General features: G+C 37.4%; 1 protein-coding gene across 2 annotated transcripts in view; it reads left to right on the forward strand.

The window, feature by feature from the left end:
• The window catches only part of svopa (SV2 related protein a), a 33,838-nt gene extending 16,085 nt beyond the window's left edge, over positions 1 to 17,753 (forward strand). For both annotated transcript variants that reach the window (XM_007238269.4, XM_015602717.3), the window contains exons 6-16: positions 387 to 511; positions 712 to 775; positions 3,052 to 3,177; positions 4,063 to 4,191; positions 8,548 to 8,621; positions 9,889 to 9,965; positions 10,252 to 10,356; positions 11,830 to 11,941; positions 13,775 to 13,856; positions 14,049 to 14,138; positions 15,819 to 17,753. In XM_007238269.4, the coding sequence (XP_007238331.3) occupies positions 387 to 511; positions 712 to 775; positions 3,052 to 3,177; positions 4,063 to 4,191; positions 8,548 to 8,621; positions 9,889 to 9,965; positions 10,252 to 10,356; positions 11,830 to 11,941; positions 13,775 to 13,856; positions 14,049 to 14,138; positions 15,819 to 16,031 (1,197 nt within the window). In that variant the 3' untranslated portion in view covers positions 16,032 to 17,753. The remainder of the gene's footprint in view (positions 1 to 386; positions 512 to 711; positions 776 to 3,051; positions 3,178 to 4,062; positions 4,192 to 8,547; positions 8,622 to 9,888; positions 9,966 to 10,251; positions 10,357 to 11,829; positions 11,942 to 13,774; positions 13,857 to 14,048; positions 14,139 to 15,818) is intronic.
• The last annotated feature ends 668 nt before the right edge of the window (positions 17,754 to 18,421 follow it).

Consider the following 18,421-nt stretch of genomic DNA (forward strand, 5'->3'; position numbering starts at 1 on the left):
GTTTTAAGCATTTAATAAAAGAGCTCGAGCCTCGTTACAACATTCCATCCCAAAAAACAAAACATGATTATAATGAAGATCCATTGTTATTATGAAGTTAATAAAGGTGCGGTTATACAGGATGCCCAGCCTTTGAACTTTTTTTTTCTACCAACTGTACCGAAAACGTACCGAACCGTGGGGTTTATACCAAGGTGTGAACCGAACCGTAAATTTCCTGTACTGTTACACCCATACTCAGGGTTCTTCATTCTTATTGGAACATTTAACAGTATAAGGTATAAACAGTGACCTCCTAAAATCTTAAAACATAGAGATATACTGTATTTTAAGCACTAATCATGAGATTAAACTACACTCCTAATGCATGTGTTTGTGTGTTTCAGGGACTGAAGATGAGCGTGTTGTGGACTCTGTTTTATGGAATCCTCAGTTCATTTGCTCCTATTTATGGCTGGATCCTGTTTCTCCGCGCCTTGGTCGGCTTTGGAATCGGAGGAGCTCCACAATCGTAAGCTGCTGATGATGTCATGATATGAGTTACTATTAAAGGGCTCCTAAATTAGTCTTATATTTTTACTGTAGCTCTATAATATATTAATTTATTATTCCAAGCACATACTCTTGTACCATGCACTATAAACATCATGCTGGGAGAGTAATATTATATTACATATATGACAGTTCATAATGTTTTCTTCTTTGTTCCAGAGTGACCCTGTATGCTGAGTTTCTCCCCATGCGATCCAGAGCCACATGCATCCTGCTGATTGAGGTATTAACTAGGAAAGGGCGATTTAGCCCTAAAATAATGTATTAATGTATTGTAATGTATGTAAAGATATTTAAGGGTATTTATACAGTAATTATAAAATAAACATATATATTTTTCTGTATAAAAGTTCCATACATTCAGTAGAAACTAAAAAATCAATGTTTGTCTAAACAGTAACTTGCTGACACTATATAAAAAAAAAACAGTGTAACAAAATAAAGTAATATAACAAGAAAAATCTGCAACAAAACTAGAGGGCAAACTAAACAGCAACTTCACAGGGGGGAGATTCTTCTTGATCAAATTATGTAGTAAACTAAAAATCAAGAAAAAGTGAGATACTTATTTTTGGACAGCACCAATATGTTGTGCATGCATATAAACTGCAAAAACTTTAAAGAATATTGTAATATCACTATGGCAGATCCCTAGAGCATTTAGTGCCTAATAAATCACAGACTGTGGCCAATACCTATTTACATCTTAGGGCACTACTAGGTGTGATTCTGAGCACTACAATCTCCCACAATGCACTCAGCATGGGCTGAATGTAGACCCAGATGAATTGAGAGTCTCTTTCTTACAAATGTCCTATTCCATTTATATTCCTTATTTTTCACACTGTAAACCTCACTTAAAATTCTTTAATTTTCCCAAAAATCAACAGTGCTCCTAATAATCCTGTGCACGTTATGTATGAATTTTACCATTCAGGTATTAAGAAGCAGTAAAGCCACTCCACTGAAGTACAGAGTTATACAGGAGTTTTAGTTTAGTTCTCCAGCACAAAGGATGCAGCAGTATTAGCATTAGCTCTTTCGTCGTTTAGAGATGAGTATAATGGACTGTAGTCTGCATGTTTACTGCCAGCGTGTTTATTGATAGCTGACAGTGACCTGGCTTGTCAGAACACTCAGGGTTCATCAGTGTAGTGCTGTCGAGCAGCATTTACTAGCGCTAACGGCGGCTATCGCTGCTGCTGAGGCTACTGCTGCTGCTAACCGTGCTGTAGAAAAAGTTGGAAATCTAATCTTACTGTAAATAAACCGAAGTACTTTACTCACCCTAATAAACCGTTTTCAGATTTGAAATCTGTGTAGATTAACAACATGGCAAAACCCCTGTTCCTTATTAGTGCTGCTTAAAATGTGATCTATGAAAATAGCCTAGAAAATAGATGTTCATTAATAGTGTGCCTTATAATCTGATGCGTATTATAGTCCGTAAAACACGGTATCCCTTTTTTTTAACTGTGGCTATGTTTGTTATGATTATATATATTCATTTTGCAGTTTCTACTTTCTTTTGTTTAAAGAATGTTGTTAAGAAAAGTTAATCTCTATCTGAAGTTTAGTTGTAGCTTAACCCTTTTTAGGCCTGAATTACCTTTAGTGATGTAAAAAAATTAATAATGCTGTTTTCTATTTAGCAAATAAATCCAATTAACTACAATATTTAATAGTTTTTTTATTTCCATTGCATTGAAAGCCTGTGAATAATATTTTATATATTCTAATGACCTTTTTATTTCATAAACTATCCCTAAACAGGATTAAAAAGTGTTCTAAATGACATAAAATTAGTAGAAATTAGCTGTTACTTTGCATCAGTGTTTTTGCAGTGGCCAAGTTACTGTTTCACTGGTTTATGAACTTGTTCATTGGCTGGTTTATGGTCTATTCTGCTAGACAACTCAAATTGTGTTAAATTAAATAAAACATTTAAAAATAAAGAAAATACATGATGTCCATTGTAATGGATGCAGGGTCTGAAAGGGTTAAAATGACTGTTAAAGGGGTTAAAAATGCTATTGAATTAGTTAGCAGGCTGGCTAAAACACAGAACCACACACAGATGTTTAGAATAAAACTGCCTATAACAGCTGTGGACAACAGCTCCACTTAGCTGAGGAGCTAGCTTAATGATTAGCATACTAGCTAGTTAACACACATAACTAGTAATATACATAATTGAGCATATAGTTCTGCACATATTTTTTGTGTGTAAATCTGTATATATAAATGCTGTAGTCAGGGAGGTGACTGATTAGTATAATTTTGTCCCCTACAGCTGAGGACATAAAGTAGCGGTTAGCATGCTGGCTAACTTAAATAATACGATAAATAATAATTCACTGAAGCATGATAATGCAGTATCTCACTTTTTTATTAGTTTATTATATTGTACTTAGACATGTTTTCTTATTAAAACTATAATTTATCTTTCTCATCCTCTGTATTTCTCTGTGTACCTGTGTGTGTTTTGTATGTTTGTAGGTGTTCTGGGCACTGGGGACGGTGTTTGAGGTGCTGCTGGCCATCCTGGTGATGCCGACGTTGGGCTGGCGCTGGCTGCTCGCCCTCTCCACCATTCCTCTCTTCATTTTTGCCATCCTCTGCTTTGTAGGTTCTGCCACTGCAATGTCAGTGCATCGTGTCTAACCCACTTTAGTAAAGCTGCTGTGAACTAATGATTAGACTGAACACAGTCATGCTTAAATTTATATATATATATATATATATATATATATATATATATATATATATATATATATATATATATATATATGATAGTACTTATGTCACTATGCATATTTTGAACAAAAAAATAGAAACCCTTGATAATTTTCATGATTTTCCTTTTTAAATCATTGGTTCTTCAGATCAGTAATTTCAGTTAAATATATCATATAGCAGAGGAACACAGTGATATTTGAGAAGGTAAATAAAGTTTATAGAATTTACAGAAAATGTGCAATAATTATTTAAACAAAATTAGGCAGGTGCATAAATTTGGGCTCCCTTGTCGTTTTACGGACTTACTTTTATATATATATATACTTTTAGCACTAATTATTATTGAAAATCTGTGGTGTGATTTAAAGCAGACTGTTCATGATCAGAAACCTGAATCAAACCTGACTGAACTGGAGATGATTTATAAAGAAGAATGATCCAAAATACCTTCAAGCAGAAGCAAAAACAGACTCTCAGTGGAAGCTACAGGAAGAGTTTAGAGGCTGTTATTTCTGTAAAAGGAGGATCTACCAAGTCTTTATAGAATTTTTCTGTTGGGGCCCAAATTTATGCACCTGTTTAATTTAGCTTAAATAACTTTTTCACACTTTCTATAAATCCTGTAAACTTCATTTCACTTCTCAAATATAATTTTAAGCTTCTGCTATATGATATATTTAACTAAAACTGCTGATCTGAACTACCAGTGGTCTGTTGTAGACTGCTGTATATAAGTGTGCATGCTCTATATGTGTGTGTGTAATACTGCAGTGGCTCCCTGAAAGTGCCCGGTACGATGTTCTGTCGGGGAACCAGGAGAAGGCGCTCAACACCCTCAAACGCATTGCCACAGAGAACAAGGTTCCCATGCCCCTGGGAAAACTCATAGTGGCCAGACAGGTAACATTTATACACTGTTCTTTTCTTTTGTATACCTTTTCATCATTTCATCCATTTAGACACTGTAATAGGAAAACATCCTTTGATTAAAATACTACATAGAGCTCGATGATGGTCAAAATTTAGACTACTGTACTACATGATGAACAGTGAACAATAAAGCCACAAAAAACTGCCAAAAACACCCACAACAGATTCTTCTGACGTTCCAATTCATGTTATGCACTAGCAGTAAAATTCAGTCAGGGACAGATAATGTACCAAAATCATATTAAATCATATCAAAACTCTATATTGATATATATTATATATATATATATATATATATATATATATATATATATATATATATATATATATATATATATATATATATACAGTGAGTCCAAGAAGTATTTGATCCCTTGCTGATTTTCTTTGTTTGCCCACTAATAAAGACACTATTCTTCTGCACTTTTAATGGTAGATATATTCTAACATGGAGAGACAGAATATCAAGACAAAAATCCAGAATATAATTTTAAAGAATATATTTTAATTAATTTGTATTTCAATGAGGAAAATAAGTATTTGATCCCTCTTGCCAAACACACTCAATACTTAGTGGCAAAGCCTTTGTTTGCAAGCACAGCGGTGAGACGTTTGTTGTAGTTAACCACAAGTTTAGCACACACACCAGGGGGAATTTTGGCCCACTCTTCTTTGCAGATCCTCTCCAAATCATGAAGGTTGGTGGGCTGTCGCTTGGCAACTCTGACCTTCAGCTCCCTCCATAGATTTTCGATCGGATTGAGGTCTGGTGACTGGCTGGGCCACTCCATGACCTTAATGTGATTTTTCTTGAGCCAATCCTTTGTTGCCTTTGCTGTATGTTTAGGGTCGTTATCATGTTGGAAGACCCAACCACGGCCCATTTTCAGATCCCTGGCAGAGGGGAGGAGGTTGTCCCTCAGGATTGTGCGGTACATGGCTCCATCCATCTTCCCAGTGATGCGGTGAAGTAGCCCTCTACCCTTGGCAGAGAAACACCCCCAAAACATTATGCTTCCACCTCCATGCTTGACGGTGGGCACAGTGTTCTTGGGGTCATAGGCAGCATTTTTCTTCCTCTACACATGGCGGGTGGAGTTGAGGCCAAAAAGTTCAATTTTGGTCTCGTCTGACCACAAAACCTTCTCCCAATAACTTGGTTCATCTTTCAAATGATCATTGGCATACTTGAGGCGCGCCTCCACATGTGCTCTCTTCAGCAGGGGTACCTTTCTGGCACTGCAGGATGTGAATCCATTGTTGCGCAAAGTGTTGCCAATTGTTTCCTTGCAAACTGTGGTCCCAGCTGCCTTCAGGTCATTTGCTAACTCCTGCCGAGTGGTTGCAGGACGATTTCTGACCGTTCTCAGCATCATTGCCACCCCACGAGGCGAAATCTTCTTTGGAGCACCGGGCCGAGGTCTGTTGATTGTCATGTTATACTCTTTAAACTTTCTGATAATTGCACCAATAGTTGTTACTTTCACATCCAACACCTTACTAATCTTTTTGTAGCCCATTCCAGCTTTGTGAAGGTCAACAATTCTGACTCTGAGGTCCTGTGACAGCTCTTTGGTTTTACCCATGTTGGAGACTTGAAATCTGTGTGATCTGTCTGATTCTGTGGACAGGTGTTTTTCACACAAGTGATTAGTGAGAACAGGTGGCTTCAGGTCAGGTAACAAGTTGATTGGGAGTGTCTAACTGGTCTGTAAAAGCCAGAACTGCTAATGAATACTAAGGGATCAAATACTTATTTCACTCCATGAAATACAAATCAATTAATATATATTCCTTAGATTTATTTTCTGGATTTTCTTTTTAATATTCTGTCTCTCCATGTAAGAATACATCTACCATTAAAAGTATAGAATGATCATGTCTTTATTAGTGGGCCAACGAAGAAAATCAGCAAGGGATCAAATACTTCTTGGACTCACTGTATATATATATATATATATATATATATATAGAGAGAGAGAGAGAGAGAGAGAGAGAATTGCTGAGAATCCCCAATATACAGCTCTGGAAAAAAATAAGAGACCACTTAACAATGATGAGTTTCTTTGATTTTACCTAGTTGGAAACCTCTGGAATATAATCAAGAGGAAGCTGGATGATCTGGTGCTTGAATTTTTGCACCAGGAGTGGAATAAAGTTATCCTAAAGCAGTGTGTAAGACTGGTGGAGGAGAACATGATGCCAAGATGCATGAAAACTGTGATTAAAAACCAGGGTTATTCCACCAAATATTGATTTCTAAACTTTTAAAACTTTATGAATATGAACTTGTTTTCTTTGCATTGTTTAAGGTCTGAAAGCTCTGCGTCTTTTTTTGTTATTTCATAAATTTCTCATTTTCTGCAAATAAATGCTCTAAATGACAGTATTTTGGGGAGTTGAGTTTAAGAGAAATATTTTATATAACAAACTACAATGTTAATTTTACTCAAACATATACCTATAAATAACAAAATCAGAGAAACTGATTCTGATGCTCTCTTATTTTTTTCCAGAGCTGTATAATATGTAAATGTTGAGCTTAATGTTGTGAAGGAATGTGCTGATAACAAAGTGTTTTTTCTGTAGCAGAAATTTGCAGGTTACTTCTGCTTAAATACTTTTTTTTTTTAAGCAAAACCAAAAAGTGATGTTCCTCAGTTGTGTTAAATGTACAGAACTTAAACCAAGGTAGTTTTAATGATCTCTGATGAAAAGCATCAGACCTGGCTTGTAAATAACACATTTCGTTATGGTAAGATGTCAAAAAGTCTCCAGTCAATTTTTGGTTAGGTGGACGTTTTCTGAATATTACAGTTATTGTTTTAAGACTGTTTAATAAAAGTTTTCTGGACGTTTTGCGAATATTACTCTTAAAATTTTCATATTTTTAGAATTAGTCTTTTTGAGAGGGTTTATGAGAAACATTCTAATAACATTGTGGTATAATAACGTTGTTATGCTATATCATACTTTGTTAGAACGTTACAGCAACGTTATTTCTGTAACGTTACAGGCAACCCTTTCTGTAACCTTTTCAGAGCATTTTTTCTATTAGATAAACCCTATGTTAAATTAGTTCTGAATGGGAATACTACATGCATCACATACATTTTTCCCTTGGTTTATATTTAAGACACAATTAAATACAAAAAATATGAACAGAATGACTCCCAACCCTCACATTATTGATTGTCTTCACCTCCTAATACATACACTCAACTTTAATTATTCAACTTCCTTTATTAACAGTCATAAAATTAGCATGAATTTAAGGCACAAAATAATGGAAAAATATCGTCTTCTTTTAACTAATGCAGGGTTCCTGCAGCTCCTCAAAAAGTCTTAAAATGTCTTAAATTAAAATCTGAGTAATTAAGGTCTTAAATTGTCTTAAATTTACTGTAAATTTGCTGTAGGTATTACATTTTCAGACAATGTTTTTAATGTCAGTGGGAAAACACATGCTAAATTTAGCTGTGAGTTAGCTAACATACTAATGTTAGCAGTGAGTTATCTAGCTATATTACTGGGGAGAGAACTACGATTAGCGGCGAGCTAGCTAACATAGTAACATTAGCAGCAAGCTAGCTAAAATGCTAACATAATAACATTTGCGGTGAGTTAGCTACGTTACTGGGGAGAGAACTAAGTTCAGCAGAGAGCTAGCTAACAGAGTAATGTTAGCACTGAGTTAACTACATTACCAGGGAGAGAATTTAGGTTAGTGGAGAGCTAGCTAACATTAAGACCGAGCTAAAAAACATAGTAATGTTTGCGGCGAGTTAGCTATACTAAGTTTTGATTTCCAATACAACAAAATATTTTCTACCAATATAAATAATGACTCGATTTTTTGGGTCTTGAAATTTATTTTTTTTGGGGCCTAAAAAAGGTCTTAAAAAGCATTAAATTTGACTTTTAACATGGTGCAAGAACCCTGTAATAATAATAATTAAATTAATTAAAGTCTTATAGGGTTAGAGGCTGGAGATCTGATGATTAGGCATGCAGTTTGTACAGTTCGGGTACAACTAATTACTGGTTAGCTACATTAGATTTATAGCTTCAGCAAGAAACTTAAGAATCACATTTTAGACTGTCCTGGCTGAGTTTTTTGCAGTAAAGATAAATGTGGGGTATCATCAGGATTATATTGTTCTGTACAAACCCATTCTTTTATATAGTAACTTTACTCTAACTCACTAATTATTAACTGTACCTGTCAGAGTAGAGCCCAGGGGTGGTTCTTTTGTTCTTTCTCTTTCACTGTGTGTGTGTGTGTGTGTGTGTGTGTGTGTGTGTGTGTGTGCGTGTCTTTGTCAGGAGGAGAGAGGGAAGATTAAGGATCTGTTCCTGCCACACTTCCGCTGGACCACTGTTCTGCTGTGGTTCATATGGTGAGGCTCAGTCACTAGGATTAATTATTGTTAGGATTAATTATATTACAAACACAAACATCCATTTATAAAACCTAAAGGTGCATGGCAGGCTTAGGCCATCCACAGTGCAAAAGGGAAATTTACACCAGGGGTGGACAATGTGGCAATGTTTTATAACAATATTGTTGCAGCTATTAACCCTTGTGGTAAACGCAATATTATAAATCAGATATATTTTCTTCTGTGTAGACATTTGCCTCTAAATATGCCTGCATCCTCTAACATATGATTATAAGATTAAGTTTGAAATTTTGGACACACTTTAAATTCAGTGTTAATTCATTATTTTAAATGTGCTTTGTAGATTAATACTAAAGTCATCGTAACTATATTTATAATATTTTAGATTCTTCAAAGTAACACCTCTTGTTTAGATAAAGACAGTTTTGCACATCTTGGCTGGATATTTTCAGTCAGCTTTATGAGGTAGAGTCACCTGGAATTCAGGCTTTCAGTTAACAGCTGTGCTGAACTCATCAAGAGTTAATTACTTGAATTTCTTGTCTCTTAATGTGTTAGGGAGCATCAGTTAAAGTAAAGTAGTGAAGAAGTAGAGTTGGTGAGATACAGTGAATAGCTCTATTTCAGTAATGTTCCTTAAGTGCAGTTGCAAAGTCCATCAAAAACTTTATGATGAAACTGGCCCTCATCAGGACCACCCCAGGAAAGAAAGAGCAAGAGTTACCTCTGTTGGACAGAGTTACCAGCCTAAGAAACCGCAAGTTAACAGCACCCAGATACGATCACCTATGCTTCACACTTTTAAGTTACTACATGGTTCCTTATGTGTTCCTTGGAGGTCTGGATCACTTTAATATTTATTTACTATGTAATGTCTATAAAAGAAGAAAAAAGAAAAACATCAAATGAAAAAGTGTATCCAGTCTTTTGACTGGTACTGTATGAGAAATTGTAGAACGTATTGTGGAATGTACTGTATGTGGCGATGACTGAATATAAAGTTTGTCAGCGCAATGTCTCTCAATAGTGAAGCCACTACAGGTCTAGTATGACATGAAGCAATAGCGAAACAGCCAGGGGTGATTCCCCAGTGAGCACAGCCTCCTTGTCTACAAACTGTTACACACAGGTGGCAGGTGTGTTAATTTTATAACATAACATTTTTAGCATGACCAGTGGCACCAGTGGCACTGAACTTCTTAACACACATTAACAGCAGTACTGTAGTTTTCCTTTTTCCAACCCATTGTTCCTTCTGTTTTAGGTTCTCTAATGCATTCTCTTACTACGGCCTTGTACTGCTGACCACAGAGCTTTTCCAAGAGGGCGGGGCCTGTGGAGGTATGCACTACATTACTACTGGACAGCTTGGGTTGTTCCTTTTTTTGTTTTTTTTAGAAAGGAATTAAGCCTAATCCTTTAGTATACATCTGTTTCAGTGAAGAATCTGTACTGTATCTAGGTCTAGGAATATTGTCCCTGTCTAATAAACAGCTCCTAATGTTTTATTCATGCAGTTTGTGTGAAACATTGTTGGCTTTTGAAACATTGTTAGATAAAACTGATGAGGCAAGATCAGAGTGAGATAAAAACGAGAAATAAACACTGGTTGTGTGTCTCCTTCTAGATACCAAGGGCAGTAAAGCAGAGCCGAGATGTAATCTGGAGTGCAAGTACCTGAATTCAGATGATTATAAAGACCTGCTGTGGACGACGCTCTCAGAATTTCCAGGTATTTTCAGCCGCCCTGTGGACACTGAACCTGACTTGCCTGCAGTTTTACTGCTGAATAGAAATGGGACATACTGTGCTTCCACTCACTTTATACTTTATACTTATGTCTTGTGCTCCTTCTTACTGTGCCAATTTGATTTGAATCTGGTCTTATGACGAAGCTGTAGACGCAAAAACAACCAAATTTTATCTCCAGCACTAACTCAGTACACCTAATGTAGCTACATTCTGTAAATGCGGTCAAAAACATACATTCACACACTGTCCCGTAGAGATGCTCTCAGGATGTACTGAGAGACTTCATGAGTTAAAGTGAGACAGACACAGACTTTGGGTTCATAAATTCACTTATTTTATTGTTATAGTTTTCGATACAACTTTTTTTCTAATGAGATCTTTCTGATGTTCCTGCTGTAACACTAGCTATATGTTTTCCCACTGTGGGACTAAACAGATGATCTGATCTTAATGAGTGAGTTAATCTGTATCAGTAACTTTAACTTTACAGAAGAGCAGTGGAGTGTTTTAGTGCACTGCCGAGTTAAACACACCATCAGCTCATGAAATAACATTAGTATTAAAACGCTGATCTCTGCATGGAGATCTGTGTGACTCTGGTCTGCAGAAGCTGAAAGATTTGTGGTGTTTTTACCAGAGATGGAGTCGCTCCACGCGTTTTTTGTTTTATTTTTCGCGACGTCAAAGGAGAAATACATGGTCTCTCCTCTTTCTCCCTTTATCGAGTTAACTTTGAGTCATGCCCCATTAGTAACGAAAGTTTACAGGCGAGTCTGTCCTCCTGGGTTTTGTATCTGAGCGTGGCCGTGCTGCTGGAAAAGACACAGGCACTGATTGGGGGACTACCCCACTTGTCCCGCCTCTCCACTTTCGCTAAAGTAGTAGTGATTGGATCTCTTCCTAACTGGTCCCTACCTTTCACAAAACTAAATCAGTTCTGATTGGATGTCGTCCTGTCCAAACATTTTCGTCTCGTTTTTATTCATTGATAAAAATGTCAGTTAATTTCGTCTAGTTTTAAGTTTTTTTAATACTGTTTTTGTTTAGTTATCGTCTTGTTTTCGTCTTGAAAAAAAGCTTTGTTGACGAAAACTATGACGAAAATTATTTGTCAACGAAATTAGCACTGCTGGCAGGTGTTTAACATTGATTATCTGTTTCTAATGGCACCTTTAGAGAGTTGGATATACTATGGTAACGAGTGAACTGTCACCTCTTTACACTGATGTTTTGAAAGCAGGACAAAAGTCATACGAATATGAGCTACTGTGACAAGAACCAATGACTAGATAGATGCCACACAAAAAAACAAGCCAAAACTAAAACTCTGTGATAATATTAAACATTTTTACAGGTGTCTGCAAGGGGTTAAATCTACAGACAGAAGTTGTAATGCTGATAGAGAATGCTATCTACATGTTCAGGATGTTTGTTTATTAACTCACGGCTGCAGGTCTGCTGGTGACTCTGTGGGCGATCGACAGGCTGGGCAGGAGGAAGACGATGGCGCTTTGTTTCCTCGTCTTCTCGCTGTGCATCGTGCCACTCTACGCCTGTGTGGGCAGGTATACAGCTCCTATCCAACCAACACTGTCCCAGACTTCTACTGTACTCACTGGCCACTTTAGTAGAAACACTAATAACAGTTTTTTGCAATGTCATATGTTACTTGTGTAATAATGTAATAATGCCCTGCTAAGTGCAGTTCAGCCACTGACCCAGTCTTAGAGTCTCTGTAAAACACTTAATCACACAGAGGTGGGTAGTCCAGGTCCAGAAAGTAAAAATCCACCCAGGATTTTCTTGGCTGAGCCACAGCAGAGCCACCCAGGAAGTTGGAACAAAACCCTGTGGTGGATTTTTACTTTTAACCGGTGTAAACAGAACTGTTCCAAACATACACCTTCCTATCTCAATTGTACTTGGCTGGTGGTGTTTTATACACAAAGTCTAACTATTTGTTCCTTAGCTCTGAATTACTGGGCAAAGCATAGAACACTGATGTGTTATTCGCACAAACAATACAGGAATTAACTGCCATGCTGTTCCTAGCTTTGTTATCTCCTGTCTGACGAGATGGCGCTGCCCGGCTTCAGCTCTGCCTGTGGGTGGTCGTGAGCCGAGGTGGGCGGAGCCATAAATATTAATTCACGGGTTGATGTAGACATGGTGCTTTTCCTGGTCGACTCGTTTTTCTGACTATTTTCTTTCACTAGCTACTGCAGACATGGAGGTTTAAGAAAGAAATAAAAGTGTATTTTAGTAGAAGGAAACCTTTAATCTTCTACGTACTGGCTATTTTTTTTATTACAAACACCAACTCTGTACGTTTTTGGAAACACCTATGTTGTACTTCTACTTACTGGCCACTTCATTATGAACACCTACTCTGCATTTTTACTCACTGACCACTTTATTAGAAACACCTTTCTTGTAGTTTACCAAATTATGGACACTATTATTAATGCCGGTGTCATACTCACTGGCCACTTCATTATAAATGCCTGCTATAAACGTCCCGTCATTGTCTGATATAAATTGTCTGAGAATGTGCAGCAATGCAGAACAGCCCTCACAGTCAGAAGACACTGAAGTCCCCCACTAGCCTTCTGTTTAATCTGGCACTAAACACTGGAACCCACGTTTACTTGGCTTCAGTACAGTTGTATTACCAGAGCTGAGCTGCTTGTTGGCTGCAAGTATTGAAAATAAATTCCAAATGAAGCTGGCAGTATTAGAATGATTGAACATTTGCTGATATATTAAGCTTTTGGCTTCATAATCTGTGTAAAAAGTGTATAATAACTCAAGTCTTTGTACAAGATTTTTGCCAAATTTGCCAAAACAGATTTCTGTACAGTTGTGTCACAATTTCAAGAACACAAAACACCATTTTACTTACAGTACTATCCAATTCTGAAGCACACAGTCATTGATAATTACATTTGATAAGGACATATTCGTTTTCGTATGTAAAAGAAGTAATCACTCTCTTTCACTTTTTTCAAATATTGTCTCAGTAAACCTGATGATGTTTTTTAGCACCCTGCATGCACCCTTTCTCCCTGAACAAGAAAAACATTTTTTTTACAGAAATCCTTTCTCATTTAATTTGAAACCATTTGGTGTATGGACCTTGTCTTGTTCCGTTCATCACCACTGTGGACAACTTACTCTGAAAAAAAGAGCATTTCACACAAATCTCACTGAATGATAACATATCAATGAGCACAGAACAAGTGCAGATGCTTTAAGACTGGTAAATATACTTAATAAACTGAAGCAGTTCACATCTTACCCTGCTTTAAGCGTACAAGGATTTAATACAGATCTTCAGAAAGTTTGTACTACTGTCTGAAAAAAAAATCCTGACTGCAGATTTTGTTTAATTGTTGTAGGACTTCATTAACGGTTCTGATCTTCATCGCGAGGGCGTTTATTGCTGGAGGCTTCCAGGCAGCTTACGTTTATACACCCGAGGTACGTTCACTCACTGAAACCTATTGCTTCTTAAAAAGAGAATGACTCGCATCACAGTATTGAATCGCAATAACAATTATAACTAATAAAGGGGAAAAAATCTAACGGTCTTTGCAATAGTAGACAAATTTGTTTTCATATTACAAAATTAGGATTTGAAAACGAATTATTACCTCTTTCTCTCTTCTGCAGGTGTATCCTACAGCGACACGAGCACTTGGTCTGGGGACCAGCAGTGGCATGGCCCGGGTTGGAGCTCTGATCACACCCTTTGTGGCCCAGGTACCCACATGACACATGACTAGGACGAGTGTGAATATCAGTGCAGCTTCTGCGAGCCGGAAGATAAATATGAAGCCATACTTGACTTTAGGCCGTGTTTACACATCAGGAAAAGTGGCCCAAATCTGAATTTCTCATTAAATCAGATTTTTCGAGCCTGTTCACACTGTCTTTTCAGTGTGACCCATATCCAGTTTTTATCTGAACAGGCCACACTCCAACACAAGAGAGTAATGCTTTATGTGAATTTTTGGCTTCATCGTTTTCTGTATCACAGAATCTATCAAGGAGTTCCAGCAGCTGACAGCTGTGACAACTTTATTCTCAAGCTTTTACGTATTTTTTTGACACTGCAGCAGGGCACTCCTGTGGCTGCGTTTCACCAATTCATTCTTTTAATTTAGTTTAATTTAGTTCGACATCACTTCATTTAGTTTAGACATCACTTCAGGTGTTCAGTTGGTCTCTATCCCATCAATGAAATCCTCATTCAGAGCTGCCATGTACATGTTTTCTGCATTTTTTGAAACAAATTGGATATGAATCAGATTTCAACACCATTTATAAAAGCTAAAAACAGAACAGTATGTCACATTCAGTTTGTTTTTGTCATTCACGGTGTGTCACACATAACAAAATAGAACACTGAATGTTTCAATTTGAGCCACATTCACCTGCTGTTTCAGTAGTCATAGGTGCATCATCTTGGGCTGTTTCAGGTTTTTTAACATTGAATAAACTAATCCCAACAAGCTTATTAGAGTTAATCAAACCTGTTTCTTGGGTACTGGCATCTAAATAAACAAAAACATAACAAAAAAAATATGCTGCTCATAATAATTGAATAATTATTGTGATGTTTATGATAAATGATATGCATCACAATATTTTGGCACAGGGAAACGTACATGAACAATGGCAGATAAAAAAAAAATATTTTAAATTTTAAGACAGAGGGACCTGTTTTAGTCTATCTATACGCAAGCCGTCAACTGTGCATGTCAGTTAGATAGCAATGATGTCTGATGGTTGTCCGTTTTCTAGGATTTTTTCAGTCAGTGGCGTACCTGTTTTCTGTTGCCATGATGGCAACATGCCAGAAATTTACCTGAACAAATCTCATTTCAGGATACTATGCCCATAGGCGTTGATATATTCACAAGCACCGTTGCTATTTAAAATAGACTGTTTGTGGGGTGTAAGATAGAAGTGAGCATCACAACATGGCTTGTGCAGGGTGTGCACCCATTCTCCCTGAACAAGAAAAACATGTTTTATACAGAATCTTTTCTTATTTAATTTGAAACCTTTGGTGTATGGACCTTGCCTTGTTCCGTTCACCACCACTGTGAACAAATCTTACTCTGGAAAAGAGCATTTCACACAAATCTCACTGAATGATAGCATATCAATGAGCACAGAACAAGTGCAGATGCTTTGAGATTGGTAAATATACTTAATAAACTGAAGCAGTTCACATCTTACCCTGCTTTAAGCGTACAAGGATTAAATACAGATCTTCAGAAAGTTTTAATAAGGGTGTAAGATAGGGCCCTAATTGTTTCTGTGGGCCCACACTCTTCATCCTAACTACACCTTGCACTTTAGTTTCATAATTTTAATTTTAATAATAACGAGTCGTGAGCTCAGGGGTCTAACAGCTTCTCCTCCATGCTGCAGGTCATGCTGGAGTCGTCTGTGTATCTGACACTGTCTGTGTACTGCTGCTGCTGCCTGCTGGCCGCCGTGGCCTCCTGCGCTCTCCCCATCGAGACCACGGGCCGAGGGCTGCAGGAGTCCAGCCACAGGGAATGGGGGCAGGAGATGAAGGGCCGAGCGTCCAGCCACAGCCCCGACGGCATCCCCCGCTCCAGCTCCGGATCACAGAACTGAGAGAGGAAGAACTGGAGGGGGTTCAGGAGAGCAGGGGAAACACAGAGGAAATGTGGAGAAAAACACAGTCATCTAACAAAAGCTGAAATATGTTGTGTGATCCAGACGTGACTGACTGACAGAACGGACAGAATGTACAGCGATGGGGTTCTGAGAAGCTGTTTGTTTTTGGCTGGGCCAGTGTGTATCCAAATCCACCCTGTAAACCTGGTCTAACTGTGTTAGCTGTTAGTTCAAACAAATGCTCATATTCACAGCAGCCCACTGTTTAAAATGCTCTCCATTAAATACATCACTTATAATCAATTTAACAAACAAAAAAGGATTCTCAAACATGATAAAACATTGATAATACCCAACATTGTTTGATTCGTTGTTAAGTATATGCAGGTTAGCATTCATACAACAAGCTAATTGTTAGCATTATCCAAAAAAAATAAGGTTACTCTAATTGTTACCAACAAACTTGGATTCATTGGTGACCACTTTTAAATGTTTGGGTGAAGAACTGATGTCTTACCAGATCTAGAAAGAGGGTGAGGATTAACAGAATGAGTTACATGTCTAAAACTACTCTAAAACATTTAGCAGGCTAGGCTAAATGAAAAAATCATGTTCTAACCCTTCTTCTCCCCGTGAAGAGAGGGGACTGGAGATTAAGTGTGTCTGTGAATGATGTAAGTGCGGCTGAAGGTAGTGTCTGATGAATAAATGACCGTAATTGTACATACGTGTGTAAAATATGGACCTGTTTGAGGGTTTTAGTTCAGCTAGCATTTTGCTAAGTGTGTTTTGATGTGAGATAATTAAGCCAGCTGTAGAGAGCAAGAGATTTTCACCCCATAAACGATCAGTCAGTAAGTTTAGGGGGCAGCACAAAGTGTGTATGAGAAAATGAATGTATGAAGGTGCAAGAAGCGTGACTGTAAAGGTGGAAAATTGTGATTTTTGCCTAATTTATTTTCTTAAAGGAGAAGTCTGGTGTGAAATGGTCTTGGGTTTAGTGAAACATGATAATAAGTATGATTTAATTTAACTTATCTGTGCACTTTCAAAGTTCTCAGTGCCTCGTTTTAAATGTCAGATTCCTCAGAAGTCTAACAATAAAGTGTGAAGCTACTTTAAGTTTATTAATGGTGTAAAAGTAGTGATTTCTTTGCATAAGCAGCGCTATGCCCCTATCACTAGCATTGTAAGACTGTTGAGAGCATTGGCTAAAAGCGCTGAATGAAGGTGGGCTATTCTACAAAGATTTGTACACGTTATCATGTTTCACGACACCAGAGTTCTCCTTTAATAGAGCTTTACATCATGTCTCAAATAAAAGAGGAAAGCCCACAATGCACTATCTATAATGCACTCACTGAATCATTAGTGTAAGCGGCTGTGAACCTTTGCTATAGGCCCACATTTCATTTGCAGCCATTGAAGCTGTAAAGTAGCGTGAACCGTGTCGTGAGCACTAAAGCTGTTGTTATTTTTGACCACTGCTTCGCATCCGAGAGCATGTCTTACTGACATTAGCTGCCATTTAGTGATTTCTGCTGCCTGGAGGGGGTCCAAGCACATGTTTAGTGAAATGCCAATCACAGTCACTTGAATAATATGTTCTTCACATTACTTTACGCATATCAACAGACTGTGGATCCCAAAGAGGCCTAGCCTGCTGATTTTACAATAAACTTATGACTTCCAGCCAGTAAGTCTAGGCGGGGAACAACATGTGTCAGTATATTTATTGTATTACATTATAAATACAAATCACTGCCCAGGTTTACCATTTATTCACTTGGTATTATTTGGTATGAATGTTGCCAGGGATGCAGAAACCATTTTAAGTAACTTTACGATGATGATGTTATACCAAATGCTGTGGTGTGGTTTTGTTTTGTTATATGATATGTTTAAATTACTCACAGACAGAACACATGATTTGTTGTTGCTTTTAGTATCATAAAATCAAACCAGCTGTCAGTTGCCGAGGGAAATTAACTTGGTTATGCTTACTGTTCCCAAACTTTCTTCAAATACTCTGAACTGGAATACTCTCTCAAGACTTTATTCATGGTCTGTAATTACTCACCATCTTAATGTACAGTCTTTACTACAGTTCAGAGTAGAGGTCATCCTGTAGGCAGTGACTTGTATGGGAGTGATGGCACAAGTTAACTAAAATAAGCTGTGGTCATCCACATAGCTGTTCCACCAGACGCATAAAAATTTTATACTTCTATTACTTTCTTTTTTTATGATTTTTTTCACATTTTCTCCCCAATTTACACAGCCAATTACCCAACCCACTCATTAGGACTCCCCTTATCACTAGAGATACCACAACACCAGGAGGGTGAAGACTAACACATGCCTCCTCCGATACATGTGAAGTCAGA

Source organism: Astyanax mexicanus, chromosome 22, assembly GCF_023375975.1.
Source record: "Astyanax mexicanus isolate ESR-SI-001 chromosome 22, AstMex3_surface, whole genome shotgun sequence".
Classification (NCBI taxonomy): domain Eukaryota; kingdom Metazoa; phylum Chordata; class Actinopteri; order Characiformes; family Acestrorhamphidae; genus Astyanax; species Astyanax mexicanus.